The 22891-nt window shown below is 41.3% G+C and overlaps 1 protein-coding gene across 1 annotated transcript; it reads right to left on the bottom strand.

The window, feature by feature from the left end:
* Nucleotides 1–2317: 2317 nt before the first annotated feature.
* LOC143975882 (transmembrane protease serine 11C-like) lies at nt 2318–22678 on the bottom strand. The gene is made up of 4 exons (XM_077478434.1): nt 22632–22678; nt 10883–11142; nt 7933–8075; nt 2318–3674 (listed from the first exon to the last, which is right to left on the bottom strand). Exons 1-4 carry the CDS (start codon nt 22676–22678, stop codon nt 3516–3518), a joined length of 609 nt encoding a protein of 202 aa, XP_077334560.1. The 3' UTR covers nt 2318–3515.
* Nucleotides 22679–22891: the final 213 nt, after the last annotated feature.

Genomic DNA, 22891 nt, shown 5'->3' with positions numbered 1-22891 from the left:
GGGTTACTACATGAGGCAGTTTTTAGACAATAACATAAAAAAGAAAAGATAGAAAGGAAGAGAAAAGAGAAAGGAGCAAAGTAAAGAGGAGCAAGGCAGTATAGGGGAAAGCTAAATAGCAAGAGGAGAGGAGGGAAAGGGGGAGGAAGGGGGGGAGGGGGAAGGAATATGGGTAGGGGGGGGGGGGGGTAGGGCAAGGGAGAGCCCACAGCGTCCTCATGCGTTTAAGATTTGGTTCATTAAAGCTTCAGAAGAAGAGAAGCGGAGCCAGATCGACCATTGAGAAATACATTTGGCGTAAGTGTCATTGTCCAGTGCCAACATCTTCTCCATTCTCATGGTGTCATTCATAATCGATACCCACCGTGACAATGGGGGGGGTGGTCGTCGTCTTCCAATAAGCAGGTATCAGTTGCCTAGCGGAGGACATAAAGAAACGGAGCAATCTTTGTCTCTGCGATTTAATAGACCCTGGCAGAATAGAGAGTAATGCAATTTTTGGAGAGATAGGAACCGGGGTATCAGCCAAGAGATTATAACATTCAAAAACCTGTGTCCAGAAGGGGCGGATCCTCTCACAGTCCCACCAGACATGCATGTAAGTTCCGACTGAAGCTTCACAGCGCCAGCAGGTGGCCGGGGTAGACGGGAAAATCCTGTGTAAAGTAGCAGGGTCCCTGTACCACCTGGATAATAGTTTGTAGTTCTTTTCTTGGGAGTAGCAGGAGATTGTTGACTTATGTGTGAAATGAAAAGAGGTATGCCATTCCGGCACAGAGATGTCCTCACCCAGATCCGCAGACCACAGCCTGGTGTAATGTGGGAGTTGATCATGTGCTAAAGTCTGTAGCAGGTTATATAAGGAGGACAGTAAGTGTTTGGGAGTTTCCGGAAGCGAACACAGTTCCTCGAAATTGGTAAGCTGGCGATGTATCTGAGAGGAGGAGTGTAGTCGTTTGGCAAATGCGGACACATGTAGGGCCGTGAGCCAATCTCCGGAGTCTGTCACGGAGACCGGGGTCCCCTGAGAGGGGTGCACAAAGGTACGGGCCTGCGGCCATTCTGTGCGCTTAAAAGGTCCTAGGGAGGCTGCCCCTGCACTCTGTGGCAAAGCAGGATGGTCAAAGAGGGACGTCAAGGGGCCCGGGTCCGAGGAGAGAGTGGAGTTTAGTCCCGTCCTGTACCACATCGTCAGGGAGGCCAAAGTCAGAGGGGACAAGGAGGTCATACGAGAGTAGTCCAGGTTATAACCCCATGGAAGGGCTCGGAGATCTACAGGAGAAAGGTCCTGTTCAACAGACACCGAGGCCTTGCAGGAAGGGCGAGAGAACGACTCAATGATGCGAGTCATATGAGCGGCCTTATGGTAAGTCTCAAAGTCAGGGAGGCCTGTTCCTCCTAAAGTCTTCGGGATCGTTAGTAGTTTAAATTTAACCCTGGGGAGGCCCCTGTTCCACAAGAATCTGATTGCCAGCGAGCGTAGGGAGATAAAAAATGATTTGGGGACGTGGATGGGTATTGTTTGAGATAAATACAGGAACTTGGGTAGAGTGTCCATCTTCAGGATATTAATCCGTCCGAACCAGGGCAAGGGAGATCCCCCCCACTCCTCGAGGTCCTTCCGTATACGGTTAAGCAAAGGGATATAATTCAGAGAAAACAAATCAGCTAGGTTGGAGGGTATAACAACCCCTAGGTACGAGATCCCCCTAGCCTGCCATTTAAATGAGAAGTTGGATTGCAGAAGGGACAGCGTGGAGGGGGTAAGGGATATGTTGAGGGCTTCCGTCTTAGAGATGTTGAGCTTAAAGTTACTATAGACACCAAAGCGTTGAAATTCACTAAGTAGGGATGGTATGGAGATGTGTGGATTCTGAATATACACTAGAAGGTCATCACTGTTCTCCCTTTAGATATGGACTCCCCTGGCCACCAATTTTGCATTTAAATAATTGATGTCTGCCCTGGGGGTCAAAGGCTTCGCCAAATTGACCAGTTTCTCCAGAATTGCCTTCCTGTTTATTTGATTATGACACCTAATAAAGTTTTTTTTTGGTTAAAGAAATACTTGCGTATGTGTTTTACTTCAAAAATTACCAAGGGGCACCAACACCAAACAACCTCCTAGAGATTAAAAAATAAAACAATAAAATAAAAAGATAATAATGGTGTTTTGGTAAGTTGACACACAAAACACACCAAAAAAAATACGAAGATGAGCAAAATGTAAAAAAAGGAGATCTTGATTAAAAAAACAACCACAAAATTTAAACAAAAAAATAAAAATAAACAAATAAAAATATTCGGGAGATCTGACAAATATAAAAATATTCTATTCATGAAATCAGGAAAAAGAATAAAGAAATACGTTTTGGAGAAGGCTGTGTGAATATGAGCAGCAAAACAACTTCATTCTTCTAGCATTATAAAGAATAAAGAGAATGAACTATGAGGGCTCAAGGCTTTGAGCCCAACAGCATGGGCATCCGGTCGCCACCTCCCTTTATTATTAAGAGGATAGAAGCAATATTGTAAATATTTAGGGCTATATACAGCTTAATGTATTTGGGTTAATGTCCCTTTAAGAGAATGGCAAATTGGGCTGGGGCGGGGTTAAGGATCACAAGGCTATTGGTGATATCCCAAATGGTCACATGACCCATGGGGAATGTTCTAGAAAGGGGGGTTATTATATATAGGACCCTCTCACAGGTGCACTCACACCTGTTCCCTGCCAGGCAGTGATGGTGCAACAAGCTTCCCACCCCCCCTTCCCTTGTCGCTAAGCATGTTTATGTGGTCCGTCACCCTAGGTGATGTAGGGGGGACTTTGGTTAAAAGATTTATGTATGCTCGAGTCCTTTAAGACTGAGCTGTTTTGAAGTTGATCGTTTGAAATATAAGAATTTTATGATGCAATAAAATTATCAGAATATGATTATTATTTATTTATTGATTTGAATATACCAATAAAGTGCAGCGGCCAATTCTTTGCCAATAAGTATGTTGAGTCATTATTTAAATAAGCTATATAAGTTTTGATATTCGGAGAGGGTAGGTGCTAGACATGTGCAATGGTTTTCGTCCGAATGCATTTTCGTCCAAAAAGTCCTTTATTAAAAATAAAAAAAATTAAAAAAGATTCCAGCGGTGGTAATCCACTCTTGCTATCCAGCGACGGATGATCATCTCTCCGGGGTCCAGCGATGGCTGATCTGATCCAGCGCAGTGAATCCATCCATCTTCTGTCTCCACAGAGGAGACACTGCGGGATCCCGGCGGCCTGATGTTTCTTATATGCGGAGGGCGGGGCCACCCGTCACCTGACGCCGCCCCCCTCTGATGCAAATAGGGAAGCCGGGCTTCCCCAAAGACGTATGGGTGAAATTTCGATCCATCTATGGGCAACATTATGTCTGGTTGACTTTGTGTCTCTCTATAGCAGTCTTACAAGGTCAGTGTTTTGTCCAGGCCATTCAAGTTCCTCCACACCACATTTCTTCTTCTCCTGGGCATTATAATCCAGACTGCTGGGTAATCCAGTTGCGCAGATATGTAACTCTGGTGTAGATGCCAGGCTTATTAGGTAATCCACAATCATCACCAGTACTAACAATTCCAATAAGGAACCACTTTGTATTTTGCATAGAGACCAAAGGACCACCATCATCACGCTAGAGTGAGACAAGAGCAATACGTTAGTTTAATATGTCAAGTATTAGCTAACTAATAATATCATACAGCTTCTACTCTAGTGTGTTTGAATGTATACAGTAGTTTTGACTTAGCTATATATTACAGCTACAAACAAAAATGCTTCTAAAGTAATGCTGAAGGTAATGCACAATTTAAGTATAAACAAGAAGAATAGAAACCTGCGCAAACACTCTATGTTGTATGTATAAACCCGTATGTATTTATTGAGCTAATAAAAATGCACTCACAAAAGTTTCTCAGACCAGCAGAATGGAATGATCAAGGCAGAATCAGGAGTGATGTCAGACAAGGGGAGGCTCTAGCCATCGTTGCACTTCCTAGTCACGGACGAGTCCTGAACCTCTCATAGTGACCCTTGGCACCTGTTTCCACCTCTTTGCCTGTGATATAGACTGGATGTCCCACACCATGTTGTTGACCCTCCTGATTGTGCTCTGATCACCCCAATCTGCCTAGTTCCTCTTGTCAGTGCATTTTTATTAGCGCAATAAATACATATGGTTTTATGCATACTTTGAACTGGCTTCTATCTGGTCCACTGGCTGCATCACTCATTTAGTCAGAGTACTGAATTATTGCTAAGTATTGATTTATTTATTCTATCAATTATTAATCTATTCAATGCTTTTTCATTAGAATTCAATAATATTAATATATATATATATATATATATATATATATATATATATATATATATATATATATATATATATATATAATTGAAGTAAGAACCTGTTTAAGAAAATGTATCTATGTGCATGTTAAAAAAATAAATTTTACAATGTACATAAAATAATTTGTGCAGAAAGTTTGAAAGTTAAGTAATACCCTTTCTTGGCTAACTTAACGTAGTTTTAACCACTTCAATACTGGGCACTTTCACCCCTTTCCTTCCCAGGCCAATTTTCAGCTTTCAGGGCTCTCGCACTTTCATTGACAATTGCGCGGTTGGTTATGCAACACTGTATCCAAATGAAATTTTTATCACTTTGTACACACAAATAGAGCTTTATTTTGGTGGTATTTAGTCACGACTCAGTTTTTCCTTTTTTTGATAGAAGCGGAAAAAATAGCAAAAAATTTGAAAAGAAACAATATTTTCTACTTTGTATTTTAAAAGAAATTCAACAAAATCTAATTTTGTCATAAATGTAAGCCAAAATGTATGCTGCTAAGTGTCTTTGGTAAAAAAGAAATCCTGTTAAGTGTATAATAATTGTTTTGTGTGATCACGGACATATGTACGCAGATGATCATGTACAGTTGTGCGCAGATGATCACAGACATACGTGTGCAGATGATCATCGGGACATATGATTTTACTGGGACATATGTGGGGGGACAGTTGTTTTTACTGTGCGGGGACATGTGTGTGGTGACACTATTGTGGGGACATTATTTTGGGGACATTGTGAGGTGACAATGTATGGGGACATGTGTGGGGACACTGGGCCAGTGATCAGTGTGTAAAAAACTGTAAAAAACAGCTCATACTCACTGATCACCGGCCGGCTGCAGCGATCCACTCTCTCCTCACTGACAACTTCTGTGTGAGAAGAGAGCTGATCGCCTAGCAACCGGCTCTCTATTTTGTCACATGATGGCTGTGATTGGACACAGCCATCATGTGATCAGGAGGGCCAATAACAGAGCCCTCCTGTCGATTTGAGATGCGCCATGTCCGCACAGGTGAACCTCTCCTTCTGAAGGATGTTCCTCAATGTTCACTCAGAAGGAGGAAACACCCACACGGCCGTATACGGGAGGTAGGTAAACGCAACAGGTTTTTTCAGTAATGCATTTTCTGCATTATGGTAAAAAAGCTTCCTCTAGCTATTCCCCCTCATCTCTCAGTTATTTTCCCCTCTCTTCCTCTTCTTACAGGAGTTTCTTAGAGCAGCAGGAGCCATTGGGTCCTGCTGCTGTCAGTCAAATACTGTAAGGAGGACATGGGAGTAGGGGGCCGGGCTTGCTGCGGGAGCTCCCAGAGCAGAGGAGCTGACACAGCATCTTCAAAAAAGAAGAGGCAAAGGACTTCTCTTTACAATATTCTTGCATGGTGCAGGTAAATATAACATATTTATTATTCTAATTAAAAAATGTGAGACTTTAATATCACTTTAAGTTATTAAAGATGCAAGCTTTTAGGATGCTTTAGATGCCTTATTCTGGTTTTATACAATTCTTATATCTTTAATAGGGATGAGCCGAACACCCCCCGGTTCGGTTCGCACCAGAACTTTCGAATGGACCCCAAATTCGTATGAACTTTAGAACCCCATTAAAGTCTATGGGAATCGAACGTTCGAAATTAAAAGTGCTAATTTTAACGGCTAATATGCAAGATACTGTCCTAAAAAGGGTTTGGGGACCTGGCTCCTGCCCCAGGGGACATGGGTCAATGCCTAAAATGTTTTTAAAAATGTCCGTTTTGGCGGGAGCACTGATTTTAATGACGATTAAAGTGAAAAAAAAAGTGAAATATTCCTTTAAATATGGTGCCTGGGGGGTGTCTGTAGTATGCCTGTGAAGTGCCACGTGTTTCCCGTGTTTAGAAAAGTCCCTGCACAAAATGACATTAAACAGAAATAACATCATTGAAAACTGCTTGCGGTTTTAATGTTATATCTGGTTCCTGCAAAATGGTTGAAAACCATTGAGAAAAATGGCATGGGTAGCCCTCCCTGCCCATTACCAGCCCCTTTGGGTCTTGTACGCATATTAAGGGGAACCCCGTACCCATATTACACCTCGAACACGAAGCTCATCCCTAATCTTTAATAACCTAAAGTGTTACTAAACCCCCAACTGTAATACTGTATAACTGTCTGTATATGCAGGAAAGCATGCTTGTTATACTTACTGTGGAACCTAAGGGGTTAATCCTGGGCATTGTGTAAAAAGGCTGTTTGATGCTGTCTTCTCTGATCCTCCCCTTCTTTTACTGTCTCCAATCCATCTGCTGATAGTACAGAGCCTTGGAGGCACTCGGCACATGCTCAGTTTAGTGTGTATTGCTAGAGACCCTTTTTCTTTTTTGGGAGGATGCATGTGATCAACACAGGGCCAGTCAGCACTGTCCAGACAGTGTTGCCAACCTTTAGTATTTTTACTGGCAGCCAGTAAAAAACTTTTCTCCTGCCAGTAAATGGCAGCGACAGGAAAAGGTTGCCAGTAAAAAAATATGGCTGTGATGATAGGATCGGAACTGCACATGAACAAATCAGATCCGGAGTCAGCTGAGACCATCCGAGTGCCTGCTACAGTGTGTTTGGGTGGTGCCAGCAGGGGGAAGGTCTGGCAGAGGCGGTGCCTGAGCGTGTTATGTGATATCATGGTGCAAGAGCAGAGCAGAGTGGCCAGAGCCACGTGTGCAGATCTATGGGACGGGAGCTAGGCAAGCCGGGAGCAGGAGACGGTCAGTGCTGTTTGGACTGGTGTGGACTAAAGGGACCACCTGGTGTGAAGAGACAGTCACTGTGACTCAGGAGGGGACGTGTCATTACAGTGAGGTGTCATCTGTGCTGCTGCACACTGCTGTCCGTGTCACTGCGAGAGTCGATTTCAGGTGTGTGTGCCTGTCCATTCTAATTTCTTGCCCTCCTGAGTCTTGTCCCTGAACTATTTACTATCAAAAATAAAATAACTAATATGTTTTTTGTGCCTTAACATCTACCTTAAACCACATTGCTAACCTTATATTATACTTATTTGTAGCTTAATAATGAAGTGCGCACTTAAAACTGTAATTTTGTAACTTTTGGAAATATCAGTCAAATCTTGGCCGTGCCAGTAAATTTTGGGTGTCATGTCAGTAAATTCCAATCTGGAAGGTTGGCAACACTGTGTCCAGACAGAGGGCCAGGAGTCATGCAGCCTCATAGGATAGTCATAGTAAAATGAAAACTCCTCCTACAAGCTTTAACCAGTGCTTGGCCGGACACTGATAGTAGTCACAAGACTGTTATATACTGTGATGAGAAAAGGTATTTAGCAGTTTATATTTACTAAAATAATTGCATTTCCATGTTCTGTGTACTGTGGGAGATCAGATATAGTGAATGCAGGTCCTGGGTTTAGTAACACGTTAAGATAACCAAAAAAGGATATCAATGCTGTCACAGTAAAATACCACACTTTTTGCACAAATTAATTAGAAATTGCAACACAAATTAGATTTAACACATTCAAGACATAAATGTTGTCTCAACTCACCTGGCAAGCATCTTTTCCCCCATCCATATATCCAGCACATAGCATTGATGGCTTTATTAAACTTCCATACATCTGAGGACTAGCACACATATCTAAACTGATTATCTTCACTTCAAGTTGTCGTAGAATCGGTGATACAGGGCCTGTAAATGTAAAAATGTGTTATAAATCTACTATGCAGTACGATTTAAGCAATTGCTGTGTACATAAGGACAAATGCATAGTACCACTTGTTTTAGTCATAGGACACAAGTGTATGCAAAAACGACATATTATTTCCCTGATGCTGAGAATGAGAAAAGGTTGCATTGTTGTAAAAAAGTGCAAACATTGGCCTTCCAGGGTAGGGTACAAATACCAAGCCCCCGTCCCACTCAAGACGGCACTGTGGCCATTCCCCGCCCTGCACTACACCCCCCTAATTTGCACAGACTTTTACTTTTAGTAAACATTCATTTATGAAACACAAGCTTTTGCAGAGCTCTGTACTTTAATAAGTGGTGTGTGTCTGTATAGTATTGGTCCAGTGCAGGAACAGATTTACTGAATACAGTATGTTTCTCTGGAATGAATATGAATGGACAACTTTATTTTCTGATTGACTGATCCAGGTCTTGCTAGAAAGCCAGCATCTCACAGTTGACATCCCATCTATACAAGAATGGTGACTAAGTAAGCTTAGGCTACTACCTATGAGTTGCTGTATTTTATATAGCAATGTTACCACCTGTACAATCTATAAAAAAGCAGGACAAGTCATAAAAAAAACCTGGACAATTCATAAAACAACTTCATAAATAAACCCAGACAATCCATACAAGTCTGTTTGGCCTTGCCCCTTCCTGTCACCAAGCCTTCTCATTGGCCAGTGATTGCACATGACCAATAGGGACATTTGGTGCCAGGAAAGGGCAAGGCCAACAAGTTTTTTTGGATATTGGAATAAACCAGGCCAAGCTCAGAATTTACAAGACATGTTTAGATTTCAATTTACAGTAACTTCAGCTGCTCTTAGCTATTGAGCTACTGTTTTGACATGTGGTTTTCACTAAAGGGCACCACTGCTAACACATTTTTTCACTATGTCCTCACTTTAAATTGGCAGGTGTGTGATGGGTTTATTTAAATGTGCCTGTGTATGTTTCACGGTAAAGCTAAGCCTTTATTATCTACTAATTTCATATATGCTACTCAAAACAACATGTTTCATTTGGAAGTAATGAGCCAACAATTTTCTGTTCCCTAAAACCTAGTGCATTTTTATTGTATGATATACTGTACTTAAAGGTGAACTCTGGGCAAGCTGCTAAATACACAGCAGCGATGTAAATGTAATCTGCTAAGGGATGTAAAGTTTTCTCTAGTTACTCTTATAATCCATACACCTTTGGCACACTGCATATCCAGGAGGGTGACACTAATTTCCATATTAGTGTTATGTAATACAGTGATGTTGTGTCCCCAGTGAAAGAGTAGCAACATATGAATTTGTCACTGCTTAGGCTGCATTCACACCTCAGCTTCATGTTTTTGACTGTTTTTTGGTCGTTTGTTTGCACTTTTTTGCACTTTTTTGAACATTTTTGTACAGCATTTTTAAAGCGTATTTGAGCTTTGGCATTTTTTTATTGGCCAATGGAGAAAAATGAAATCTGTTTCATCGCTTGTTGCTATGTTTTTCAGCATTTTCATATTTTTCATCCACTTATTTATAATTTATTTATTTATGTTTACCTTTTTTTTGTAAGGGGATTAGGGTTAGGGGTTAAAGGTTAAGGTTAAGGGTTCACTTATTTATTTATTTATTATTTATTTATATAATTATTATTTATTTATTTATTTTGTTAGTTTAGAGGTTAGGGTTAGGGGTTAAGGATTAGGGCTAGGGGTTAGAGATTGGGATTAGGAGTTAATATTAGGGTTAGGGGTTAATATTAACCAGTTCCTGACTGCCTGCCATACATATACTGTGGTAAGGTAGCGCTATTAGTCAAAATCACCTGTACGTGATTTCGCTAATAGCCACTGGGAGGGTGCGCACGCACTGCTGGAGCCGCAAACGCACGCTGATTGGCAACCCGCGATTGCTCTACTCATGTAAACAAGCAGTGCTATCAGGCATGGACACTCTGATATAGAGTTCCTGCTAACCAGTAACACTGATCAGAGTATCCATGCAGTGAGCCCATCCCCCCTCACAGTTAGAAACACACATAGGGAACACAGTTAATCCTTTGATTGCCCCTGATGTTAACCCCTTCCCTGCCAGTGTCATTTATATAGTGTCAATGCATATTTTTAGTACTGATCACTGTAATAATGTCACTGGTTCCGAAAAAAAAGCATCAAAAGTGTCAACTAGGTGTCCGATCTGTCCGCCGCAATGTCGCAGTCCAACTAAAAATCGCTGATCACCGACATTACAAGTAAAAAATAAATAAATAAAAATGCCTAAATATATCCCATCGTTTGTAGACACTATAAACTTTGTGAAAGCCAATCAATATATGCTTGTTGGGATTTTTTTTTACCAAAAATATGTAGCAGAATACATATTGGCCTAAATTGAGGAAAAAAATCTTATTGGATATTTTTTATAGCAGAAAGTAAAAAAAATATTGTGTTTCTTTTTTTTTTCAAAATTGTCGTTCTTTTTTTGTTTATAGCGCAAAAAATAAAGACAGCAGAGGTGATCAAATACCACCAAAAGAGAGCTCTATTTGTGGGGAAAAAAAGGACATCAATTTTGTTTGGGTACAGCGTCGCAGGACCACGCAATTGTCGCAATCCCCTAAGCTAAACAAGCAGGTAACTCTTGCACTGTGGGCACAACCCCATTTCAAAGGATAATTTTCCTGGAATTGGGCTTTAAATAATCGAGCGTAATACAAGAAGAAAACAATCAGTTATACAGACTACAATATGCTGATATACATGATATTTTACTAACCACCATATTCAAGTGCTCCCCACCCGGTGACATAGCAGGATGAATCATCAGGAAAGATGTCAGATGCCTTTGGTAGACATACAGTGCGGATGTTTTGTTGAAGAATGACAGGAGCGGACAGCTCAAGAAGTGCAATGTCATTTCCAATCTCTGGACGGCTAAAAGATTCATGCACTATGATCCTCCGGAGCTTTAGCCCATTTCCAGGGCTTGATAACAAAATACCCAACACTACTGTCCACGAATTTACATCCTTGCTTCTGCAGAGAAACAAGACATGGACCTTCAAAACCACAAGATGAAATGTACATATTAAGCAAATATACCCTCATATTTGATATTTTTAAATACCAACATTAAATATATGTTTACTCTGTAGAAATATAAGTACCAATTAGCCAAATAAAGTAAGAACAATGTGATGGTAAATTTTTAAATAAAATATAACTGAGGAATCTCTGGCTTCATGATTATGGAATATAAATAATGCAGCAGACATCCAGTTAGACAATGAAGAGATTCAGTAAGAGCCACATCACAAGTAGCTGAGAGCCCCTGATTGTGGACCAAGGAAATTGAAGGCTTAGTTGAAAAGGAAAAAAACAGAACAGTGCTCCATGTTGAAAGTTCAAGTATCTCTACCTGACGCGGCTTCTACAAGCCTGGGAATATAGCTGAATGCTAAGCCATTCTCACTGGCAAAGCTCCATCGCTCCAACACATTCCTATTTGTCCATCACTATGATAGGTTGCTTCACTGGCCAACAAGGTAAGGGCCTTGCATTCTGTTGTATCTGCAATCTTTTTATAGACACTGAAGGGATGTGTATGTACCTCCTACTACATGCATTTTATACTTTAGTTCACATATGTCAAACATAAGGCCCACGGGTCAAATCTGACCCATCCACACCTTGTCTTTTTTTCCCTCTCCACCTCTGGCTCTCTCCCTCCACTCCCTGCCTTCTGTGTTTACAATGGACAGCTTTTCACTCAGCAGCTTCTCCCTGCAAGGCGAGGCAGAGTTACCTACGCAAGGAGGTACTTAAAGAGGAAGTAAACCCTGATGGGTTTACTTCCTCTTTCATTCCCTGCAAAGGCAAAACATAATGGACTACTATGCATCGCATAGTAGCCCATTATGTGTCACTTACCTGACACAGGAGCCAGCGATGTCGCCGCTGTCCCCTGTAGTCTGCCGCATCCATCTTGCTGGTGGCGTCTCGCAGCTCCGCCGCTGTCATTTGGCGAAGCCGCGATGACGTCACTCCCGCGCATGCGCACGGGAGTCGACACGCGCGGCAGCTCCATTTTTGGAAATGCCGCGCTTAGTGCGCCTGCACGCCGCTGTCTACGGCGCATCCGTTTTCGGGCAAATATCTCCTAAACCAGTCAGGCCAAGTAGGAGAGAGAGACGTAAGGAAGCGGGAGGGGGGTTGGGGTTGCACACTGTACATAGCACTCTGTACACAGCACACACCTAAACCCTGCACTCTGTACACTGCTCACCCCTGAATCCTGCACTCTGTACACTGCGCACCCTTGAACTCTGCACTCTGTATACTGCTCACCCATGAGCCCTGCATTCTGTTCACTGTGCACACCTGAATCCTGCACTCTGTATGTAACACTCTGCTGAACCCTGCATTTTGTACATAACGCATCCCAGATACAACCGGCCCTTTGTTGGCAATCATATTGCTGATGCGGCCTGTGATGAAATTGAGTTTGACAGCCCTGCCTCAGTTGAATCAAATTCACGGCTCTCCATCTCCAAGTTTGAATGCTAGCAATTACAAAAGGTTGATAGTAAAGTATATGTAAAACCATATTTATTACATATTTGCAAAGACCTAATAATGGTTAGAACCCCCGTAAGGTTTTTATTTCTGTCTGTTTTCCTGCTGGGGATATTCACCCTTTCTATTGTTCTAGTAACCATTGCCATTAATTTGCCTACCTTGCCACTTTCCCTATATTGAAACCAAATCCCTCTGTCCTTCTTTAACTGTCAAATATCCCTCTTCCTGCTTTTGTTTGTACTGATTACTGTTCCACCAAAACCAAACAAATAAGAAAGTGGGAAAAACAAAAAAGAACACAATGATTTTGTATTGTTCTGGAATCTGTACTGTTTATTTTAAATTTGTTAAATAAAATATTTTTTGAAAAAAAAAAATCCCTCTTCCTAGTCTGAGGTCATAGGCGTGTGCACGGGGTGTGCGGGATGTGCCTGGGCACATCCTAATCACTCCATGTGCACAGGGCTTCTGTACTTAGAAATGACACCACTCCTCTCTGAGTGGCTGCACCAAACCAATCCCTGGGCACAGATGCTGTAATATATGGGAAAGGGAGGGGAAGGCGCCAATGGCATTACTAGTGATGGGTATCCAGGATTTTTTGGTGCCATTTGTACAGCAGGGGGGAGGGGGGAATTGAGATGGCAGGAGAAGAGTATTTATGGTGGATGGGGGGTAGGGGGGCTTGTGCTAAGATTTGGATACCAATCCTGAGTGGATGGGGATCTGGGGGTTAGAGGAGAGCTCTGTACTGGGGAAGGGGGAGATTTGGGGAGGGAGGGGGAGTCCTTTTTGGTTTAAATAGCCAGTGATAAATGCAGCCCTGAACCCTGCCTTCTGTACATAGCATGCTTTTTAATGCTGCACTATGTACACTGCTCACCCCTGAACTCTGCATTCAGTACACTGCTCACCCCTGAACTCTGTACACTGTACACCCCTGAACTCTGCACTCTGTGCACTGATCACCCCTGAACTCTGTACACTGTACACCCCTGAACTCTGCACTCTGTGCTCTGCTCACCCCTGAACTCTGTACACTGTGCACCCCTGAACTCTGCACTCTGTGCACTGATCACCCCTGAACTCTGTACACTGTACACCCCTGAACTCTGCACTCTGTGCTCTGCTCACCCCTGAACTCTGTACACTGTGCACCCCTGAACTCTACACTCTGTACACTGCTCACCCCTGAACTCTGTGCACTGTGCACCCCTGAATTCTGTACACTGCTCACCCCTGAATCCTGCACTCTGTACACTGCACACCCTTGAACTCTGCACTCTGTACACTGCTCACCCATGAACCCTGCACTCTGTATGCTGTGCACTCCTGAACTCTGCACCTTGTATGTAACATACTCCTGAACTCTACACTCTGTATGTAGTGCACCACTGAACTCTTCCCTCTGTACGTAGCAAACTGCTAAACCCTGCACTCTGTATGTAATGCACTCCAGAACCCTGCACTCTGTACAAAGCCTGATCCTGAAGTCTGCATACTATATGTAGTACACTCCTGGTATTGAATGTCCCTTTAAGACCCTCCCAGTGTCTATGCAATTTGGCTACACCTGCCATTTGATGCACCATGCTCTCCCGCTTCCGCTCAGGGAAAAAATTGAGAAATGGAGGACTTGGTTGAGTTCCTGCACCCATTCTCTGAGAGAAAAAGAAAAAAAAAAAAAAAATATATATATATATATATATATATATATATATACAGTGGTGTGAAAAAGTGTTTGCCCCCTTCCTCATTTCCTGTTCCTTTGCATGTTTGTCACACTTAAGTGTTTCGGAACATCAAACCAATTTAAACAATAGTCAAGGACAACACAAGTAAACACAAAATGCAATTTGTAAATGAAGGTGTTTATTATTAAAGGTGAAAAAAAATCCAAACCATCATGGCCCTGTGTGAAAAAGTGATTGCCCCCTAAACCTAATAACTGGTTGGGCCACCCTTAGCAGCAACAACTGCAACCAAGCGTTTGCGATAACGTGCAATGAGGCTTTTACAGCGTCCTGGAGGAATTTTGGCCCACTCATCTTTGCAGAATTGTCCTAATTCAGTTACATTAGAGGGTTTTCGAGCATGAACGGCCTTTTTAAGGTCATACCACAACATCTCAATAGGATTCAGGTCAGGACTTTGGCTAGGCCACTCCAAAGTCTTCATTTTGTTTTTCTTCAGCCATTCGGTGGTGGACTTGCTGGTGTGTTTAGGATCATTGTCCTGCTGCAGAACCCAAGTTCGTTTCAGCTTGAGTACACGAACAGATGGTCGGACATTCTCCTTCAGGATCTCTTGGTAGACAGCAGAATTCATAGTTCCTTTTATCACGGCAAGTCTTCCAGGTCCTGAAGCAGCAAAACAGCCCCAGACCATCACACTACCACCACCATATTTTACTGTTGGTATAATGTTCTTTTTATGAAATGCAGTGTTCCTTCTACGCCAGATATACTTGGACACACACCTTCCAAAGAGTTCCACTTTTGTCTCATCGGTCCACAGAATGTTGTCCCAAAAGTCTTGGGGATCATCAAGATGTGTTGTGGAGAAATTGAGACGAGCTTTGATGTTCTTTTTGCTCAGCAGTGGTTTTCTCCTTGGAACTCTGCCATGCAGGCCATTTTTGCCCAGTCTTTTATTGATGGTGGAGGCATGAACGCTGACCTTAACTGAGGCAAGTGAGGCCTGCAGTTCCTTGGACGTTGTTGTGGGGTCTTTTGTGACCTCTTGGATGAGTCGTCGCTGCGCTCTTGGGGTAATTTTGGGCGGCCGGCCACTCCTGGGAAGGTTCACCACTGTTCCATGTCTTCGCCATTTGTGGATAATGGCTCTCACTGTGGTTCGCTGGATTCCCAAAGCTTTGGAAATGGCTTTATAACCCTTTCCAGACTGATAGATCTCAATTACTTTTTTTCTCAATTGTTCCTGAATTTCTTTGGGTCTCGGCATGATGTGTAGCTTTTAAGGATCTTCTGGTGGACCTTACTGTGTCAAGCAGCTCCTATTTAAGTGATGCCTTGATTGTGAACAGGTGTGGCAATAATCAGGCCTGGGTGTGGCTAGAGAAATTGAACTCAGGTGTGGACAACCACAGTTATAGTATGTTTTAACAAGGGGGGCAATCACTTTTTCACACAGGGCCATGATGGTTTGGATTTTTTTTCACCTTTAATAATAAACACCTTCATTTACAAATTGCATTTTGTGTTTACTTGTGTTGTCCTTGACTATTGTTTAAATTGGTTTGATGTTCCGAAACACTTAAGTGTGACAAACATGCAAAGGAACAGGAAATGAGGAAGGGGGCAAACACTTTTTCACACCACTGTATATATATATATATATATATATATATATATATATATATATATATATATATATACACAAACACACACACGTGTGTGCTTCAGCTTTGGGGTGCACACCCCAATGCTGTTGGCTGCGCACACCCATGTCTGAGGTACAGACTTTCCTAAAAAAAAAAAAAGCACTATTTAACTACAATTTTTTTTATACTGTACTAGACAAGGATATCATTTATTTTCGGTTATTATGCGTGAGTTTAACCAGCTATTTTTTTGTACTTTCATTCATCATTCTTTGTGCAACTGTGGGGTAATAGAGAGTGTGTCCCTTGCCTATATACTTTATTTTAAAAATGTCCCTCTCTGCCATTTCAGAGAGTTTGGCGGCATGAGGTTGCATCAGACCTGTTACTGTTAGCACAAATGAGATTAAAAACAAAGAATGTTATAAAACCTTCAGTTTTGTTACACAGACGATCACTTACAATTCAAAACAGTGAGCAGCAGAAATTAGCCAGGTGTTGCTGATGAGAGAGGCTCCACACTTGTGTATACCATTAAAACGCAGACTGGCCTGCCAGGGCCATGATCCTGAAGGTGCCGGACTCCCTCCTATTATCCTACTTGTTTTAGGACCTCCAACACCGCAATCTGTTTAGAATGCAAATAACAGAATTATGTTAAATATTTTTAACTATATTCCACAAATTGGCTTAAAATGTCAGCTGAAAGTTTCACACCACTAAAAATATTTCAAGGGGATGTCTAATGGGCTGAGTAACCAGATTGCTTCTCTTATCCAATTGGGATTTCAGTGGTGAGATTGCTATAGCTCCTGGATTTATATCTCCTCTTTTTGGAACTTTGTGGTGTTTCTCCTCCTCTTAATGCTTTTTTCACATTATTGAATTAACTTTACAAAATTTAAAATATTTATATACAGCTATTTTTAAGCTGGTACCAAGGGTATGTCGGCAATAGAATGGAGTAAAGAATGGACAGATCAACAAAAGGCTAAAACTAAGATGAAAAAACATCTGCACCATTATAACATAACTGTTACTTTGACACATACACTACCTTTGGAAGATGCATCCAGCATTAAAGTTTTATGACCACATCACCAAATATGCATGCAGTACTGGCACAGGGTGGTCCAGCAACCAGAGCAAGGATCCAGAATTGCAACCCCCCTCCTCCACTGGTAATATATGCTGTAGAATGGGTGTACAACCCTGCTCCTATTCTTTGCCCCCTTGCTTCACTGCACCAGGGCAGCTGCCCCTCCTGCACACCCCCCATGGCCGGACCTTGTATGCATGTTTTTAGTGCTGAAATTCTCATTTAAAGCCTAGAAGCAATGCGTGAAGCTATGATCCTTCCACCCATATTGATATATTAATACTATAATTTCAAATACCAGTTTAACATCAGCGGTGGTGTTTTTTACATGTATACCACCTGTTTGTCTTTATTGAATTATGGAAGCATACCTCCCGACTTTTTGAGATACTAGGAAAAACTATGTAGGCAAAGGACACGATAGATAGATAGATAGATATATAGATAGATAGATATATAGATAGATAGATAGATAGATAGATAGATAGATAGATAGATAGATAGATAGCACATTTTTATACAGGTACAGTATATAATAAGACCAAATGAGGGACAAATTAGGAATTTCTGAGATCAAGTATGTGGCCAAGATCATAAGAAATACATTTAATGTTTTTGGTTAGCAGAGAAATACAGTAGTACAGAATACTAGTAATATAATAGTAATGTAGTAATACAGAAGTACATTCAGCGTGTTTTGGTATGACCTTAAATTCTGCCATTCAATTTAATTTATATACATATATGTAAACACATTTTCAAAACCTTTTTCCATTATTATTATACAATCCAGTAATTTTCTAAATTGTGTGATTCATTGTTGTTTTGTTTTTTTGCATTATTGTGCTACATTAACTTGCCACATGGGGGCACTGCTGGTCAAGTTTCTTTTATGCAGGCACATTTAGATGTATAATTAGTCTGGTTATGATGAGATGGACCAAAACAAACCAAATAGCCATTTGTTAAAATGTCCTGAATGGTATAACTGACTTCTTAAAACAGATACCGTTTATTATAATGCCATTAAAAATCCAAGAACACTGAAATGGTGCAGTACGTAGCACATTAACGTACATACAGTATAGAATGGAGAGTAATTAAGTAAGGGGCAGAGGGAAAATTTAAGAGCAATAATTATTATATTCACAGTAACATATCAATTAATTTAATATTGTATTTGTTACTGTGTTAATATAGTTCCAAAATTGCTATGTTCATAAATGATGGCACCCAAGGCAAAAAGACTAAACCGTATCCCTTTCCCTAGAAACAAATAGGCATATTTCTGGAATGCCCAAATATCAAGATAACAAAACTCAATGCAAATGTCTCATTCATGTAGTGTATGTCATAATAAGGACATCCCTGCAAAAGAATAGTGTTCTTCAATAGATGTCACATGCCCAGTATGAATCCACTAGAAAGTTCCAAATGCTCAGTGGAAGAAAGAGGTGGTATGTGGGAGGTGTGGAGGAATTTAAATCATTGACACCGATTTCCTTTTCGAAGAGTTGGCATATGTATTTAAGTATACCTACACCCAGGAACATAAAACGCAATATATTTCAGGTAACAAGTCCTTAGATATGGTAGCTGTGTTCGTTTTTATTGGCAGGCTAAAACACATTCTGAGGAATTCACTAAAGTGGTAATAATGCCTTTGCTGTCAGTAGTTCCCTTTAGAACTACCTAAATCTAATTCAGGCAAGCATCTGCACCAATTTTGGAAACATTGCTATGGCAACAACAGTTTCTTAAATAACTATCATCCTTTCAACTGAGAGATTAGTTCCTCCTGAATGGCTGGAAACATTGGTTCTGCCACCCACTGAAAAGTGAATTCACTGTGAGTTGCCTTTCACAGGGGGCAGTAAAAACTGCACGTCTCTATGAAACTAGCCTAAGAGCACAAATGCCACTTTGCTTCTCTGGCAAACCCCAATTCCACATAATGTAAGTGGTGTTTAATATTGTATATGGTACACTTTAGGTTTATAAATTACAACAGGTGTCAAGATCTTACCACCATAAAGGAGATTCCCTGCTTCAGCAAGTGAGATTTCTAGAAAAAAATATATACATAATTACTATAAATAAAAATCTCCTAGGTCATGCACTCTGGGCCTAGATTCAGGACCTTTTTACAGATTCTATGTAAAACTGATGGAAAGGACTAGGAAAGTTGTATTCTACTAGATACATTTGACCCTTATTTATACTTAACGGAAGCCTGTACTGAATGAGAGATATATAAAGGCTGCCACTGAGGACCTACTAGAAGGCTTGTTTAATGCCAGTCTTGGGTTAGTTATTTTCAAGACACAAATCTAGAGCATGCAGGCAGAAAGAAGAGTCAGAGCAAAGTTGATCTTGTTTTTGGTCAGTGGCTGAAATAATACTGAAGCCTTTTGATCATCATGACAAGGAGAACAGCTTCCATTTGTACTGTTATGCTGCATACACACGATCTGAATTCTCGCCGAAAAGGCCTTGGGTGGCTTTTCCAATGGAATTCCGCTCAAGCTTGTCTTGTTAACACACGGTCACACCAAATTCTAACCGTCAAGAAAGCTACAACACTACGACAAGCCGAGAAAATTAAGTTTAATGCTTCCGAGCATGAGAATTGTTTCTGGGCATGCATCGGAATTTTGCGTGTCGGAAATGTCACAGACGATTGGAATTTCCGATAGAAACTATTTCCATCGGAAAAATTGAGAACATGCTCTCAATCTTTTGCTGCCAGAAATTCTGCCAGCAAAAGTCCGATAGAGCCTACACACGGTCGCATTTTCCGACCAAAAGCTCACATCTGCTCACATCCTTTGCTGGCAGAATTTCCGATCATGTGTACGTGGCATAAGAGTTACATTTTTGAAAGAAAACCTTTGTCTTGAGGTTTATGTGTGTCTGTGCGACTATCACTTGTGGCACAATGATTAAGGAGCAATTTGTGGATGCAAGGTATGTAGAAAAATGTGCAGTATATACAGCAGTCTCAGGCTTTATTTAACCATATCCTTTAGGCCACGACCAATATATTTAGAGCAATGTGGCCTCTTGCAGCTTTTGCATGCCACATTGGGCACAGTGCAATTTAATTTAAGGTCTGTCTCTCTGTAAAGCTTCACACCCCAAAGCTGCCCTGAAGGATTTACCCTTTCTGCTAAGGCAAATAATATTGTATTCTGAGGGTGGTTATTATTCTGAACATGGTGTGAAGCCCATTTTCTATAAATCATTTTAATTCCATATTTGGTTGATATATCTTTGTTATGCTGATGATGAATGGAGGTATTATACTGCTGCTTTATAAATGTTGTTATGCTGGTGGCAGGTAGTGTCTGAAAGGTTTATCGCTATATAACCACAACTGTTAAAAGAACGCCCATGTTTAGCTTCTCTCACAACTGACCATGCATATTATAGCCCTCATTTTTTATATTTGCTTTTGGCCTCTTTTTCTGTTGAATCATTCCAGTCACATAGTACAAAATGTCAGCATATGGGGCTCTCACTTTGAAGTGTACGTAAATCCAAAAAAAGTTTTTTCAGCATGTTTTGGCATCATGTCTCACTGTATACAGTTTTCCTAAGCAAATCATTTTTGTGAACCTATTGCAAAATGTCCCACCAGTATCATCACTTCCTGTTTCAGGGTGACAAAGCTGCTTATAAAAATGTTGCTAAGCTGCCATTTCTATTTCTTCAGTTGACCATTGGGCTACCTATCAGGTCTGCGGGAGGCATGCATACACCAAAAAGGATAGTCCAATGGCAAACTAAAGGAATGAGCATGGCAGCCTGAAAACATTGTTGCTAATTGCAAAGCTGTAGCTTAGTGTTGTCAGCCTGAAATAGAAAAAGTGGTTACTGGTAAAATTTCCAGGTAAGACACTTTGCTACAGGTACACAGAAAAAGAGGGGGGAAAAACCCATATGCTTTACGAAAACTGTATACATACTGAAAACAGAGTTTGGGTTTAGATACACTTTGATGTTTGCCCAGGGCCCCATTTTGCATAATGCAGTCATGTAAAAAAATTAAAATTTGACCACACTCCTTTTTTCTGCAGTGGTGCTCTGCTCATGCCGCATATAATCTCCCCCCCAAAGTGTCCCTCTTTCTCTAGTTTTAAAGTTGGGGGGGGGGGTATCAATGCTAATTTTGATTTAGTTTTAGGCTCCTTTCACACTGTCGGACCATTCAGGTCCGCCTGTCAGTTTTGACGGTGGACCTGAACGAGCGCTCCATGCTAGTCTATGGAGCGACGGATGTCAGCGGTGACATCCATCCCGGTCCGATCTGCCAAAAGCAGACAGATGGCCCTACGTCCGGATCCGTCATTGGCGGATCGGATCGGGTGAGATCTGATCTCTCCATAGAATCCTGCGGCGCTCGATAAGCCCCTCCTCACTCAGTGAGCAGAGAGGGACCTGTCATCCGCCTGCTCAGCGGAGATCAACAGAGAGAACTCCCGCTGAGCCAGCGGATAGAGGCGGACTCCATGCGAGCGGATCCGCCTCGTCTGAATGAGGCCTAAGTTATAGGCTTTTGACTAAAATGCCATTTTTGTTTAAGTTGTATTTTAGTCATCTGAATTGTTTTGGTTTTAGTCATATTTTAGTAGACTAAAGTAGCGTTAATTTCATTGTATTTTTGTCAACATTAACCACTTCCCGACCAGCGCACGACGATGTACGTCGACAGAATGGCACGGGCAGGCATATTGGCGTACAGGTACGTCCAATATTCAATGCCGCCCTGCCATCGAGAGCGCGCCGCCGCCGGCACGCTCCCGCGCTGGTCGGGACCCCCGTGAGTCCGGTCGCGGGACCCGCGGACTCGATCGCCGCGGGCATCCCCGCGATCGTCTCACGGAGCGGCCGAATGGAGGAAATGCTGTGTAAACAACATTTCTCCATTCTGCCTAGCAACTAGTGATGCTGATCTCTGCTCCATGTGATTGGAGCAGAGATCAGTGTTCACTAAATAAAAGCCCAACCCCCCCACAGTTAGTAACACACCCCTAGGAACACTTAACCCCTACACTGCCACCCACTGGTAAACCCTTTCACTGCCAGTGTCATTTACACAGGAGTCACTGCATTTATATATATATATATATATATATTTATATAGTGATTACTGTATAAATGACAATGGTCCCAAAAATGTGTCAAAAATGTCCGATGGGTCCCCCACAATGTCGCAGTCACAATAAAAATCGCTGATCGCTGCCATTACTAGTAAAAAAATAATAATAAAAAATTATTAATAAAAATGCTATAAAACTATCCCTATTTTGTAAACGCTATAACTTTTGCGCAAACCAATCAATAATCGCTTATTGCGATTTTTTTTACCAAAAATATGTAGAAGAATACGTATCGGCCTAAACTGAGGGAAAACAATGTTTTTTTATATATTTTTGGGGGATATTTATTATAACAAAAAGTAAAAAATAATGTGTTTTTTTTTCAAAAATTGTCAATACTTACGTAGATATCAATAAATTTATAAGAAGCATGAACATAAAGAAATACATGCTAACAGATTCTGGAATAGGAAGAGGTACAAAACTTCCAGAACAGAACGGTATACAATATACGAATCTACGAAACAAATCTCTCTTTAACCCACCAGGGGTAAATGAAGGTCACATTGAAGTGTTTAAAAGAATGGTTTTAAATGATATACAAGAATTGAAGACCAAGAAGGTATATGATCCGGTTGACATTAGAAAAGGCATGAGACAACT

Source organism: Lithobates pipiens, unplaced genomic scaffold, assembly GCF_037356315.1.
Source record: "Lithobates pipiens isolate NorthernLeopardFrog02 unplaced genomic scaffold, aLitPip1_a1.2 Scaffold_13, whole genome shotgun sequence".
In the NCBI taxonomy this organism is placed as follows: domain Eukaryota; kingdom Metazoa; phylum Chordata; class Amphibia; order Anura; family Ranidae; genus Lithobates; species Lithobates pipiens.
Note: the sequence above shows the minus strand (reverse complement) of the source record. Positions and strands in the feature narration are given on the sequence as shown.

Bases quoted from the DNA above. Each gene is read 5' to 3' on its own strand.
- LOC143975882 (XM_077478434.1), bottom strand. From the start codon at position 22,678: ATGTATTTCTTTATGTTCATGCTTCTTATAAATTTATTGATATCTAC. The intron at 11,143-22,631 runs GTAAGTATTGAC...GTTTCTCTGCAG, and splicing joins ATAAATTTATTGATATCTAC to AAGCAAGGATGTAAATTCGT. The intron at 3,675-7,932 runs GTGAGTTGAGAC...GTCTCACTCTAG, and splicing joins GGGGAAAAGATGCTTGCCAG to CGTGATGATGGTGGTCCTTT.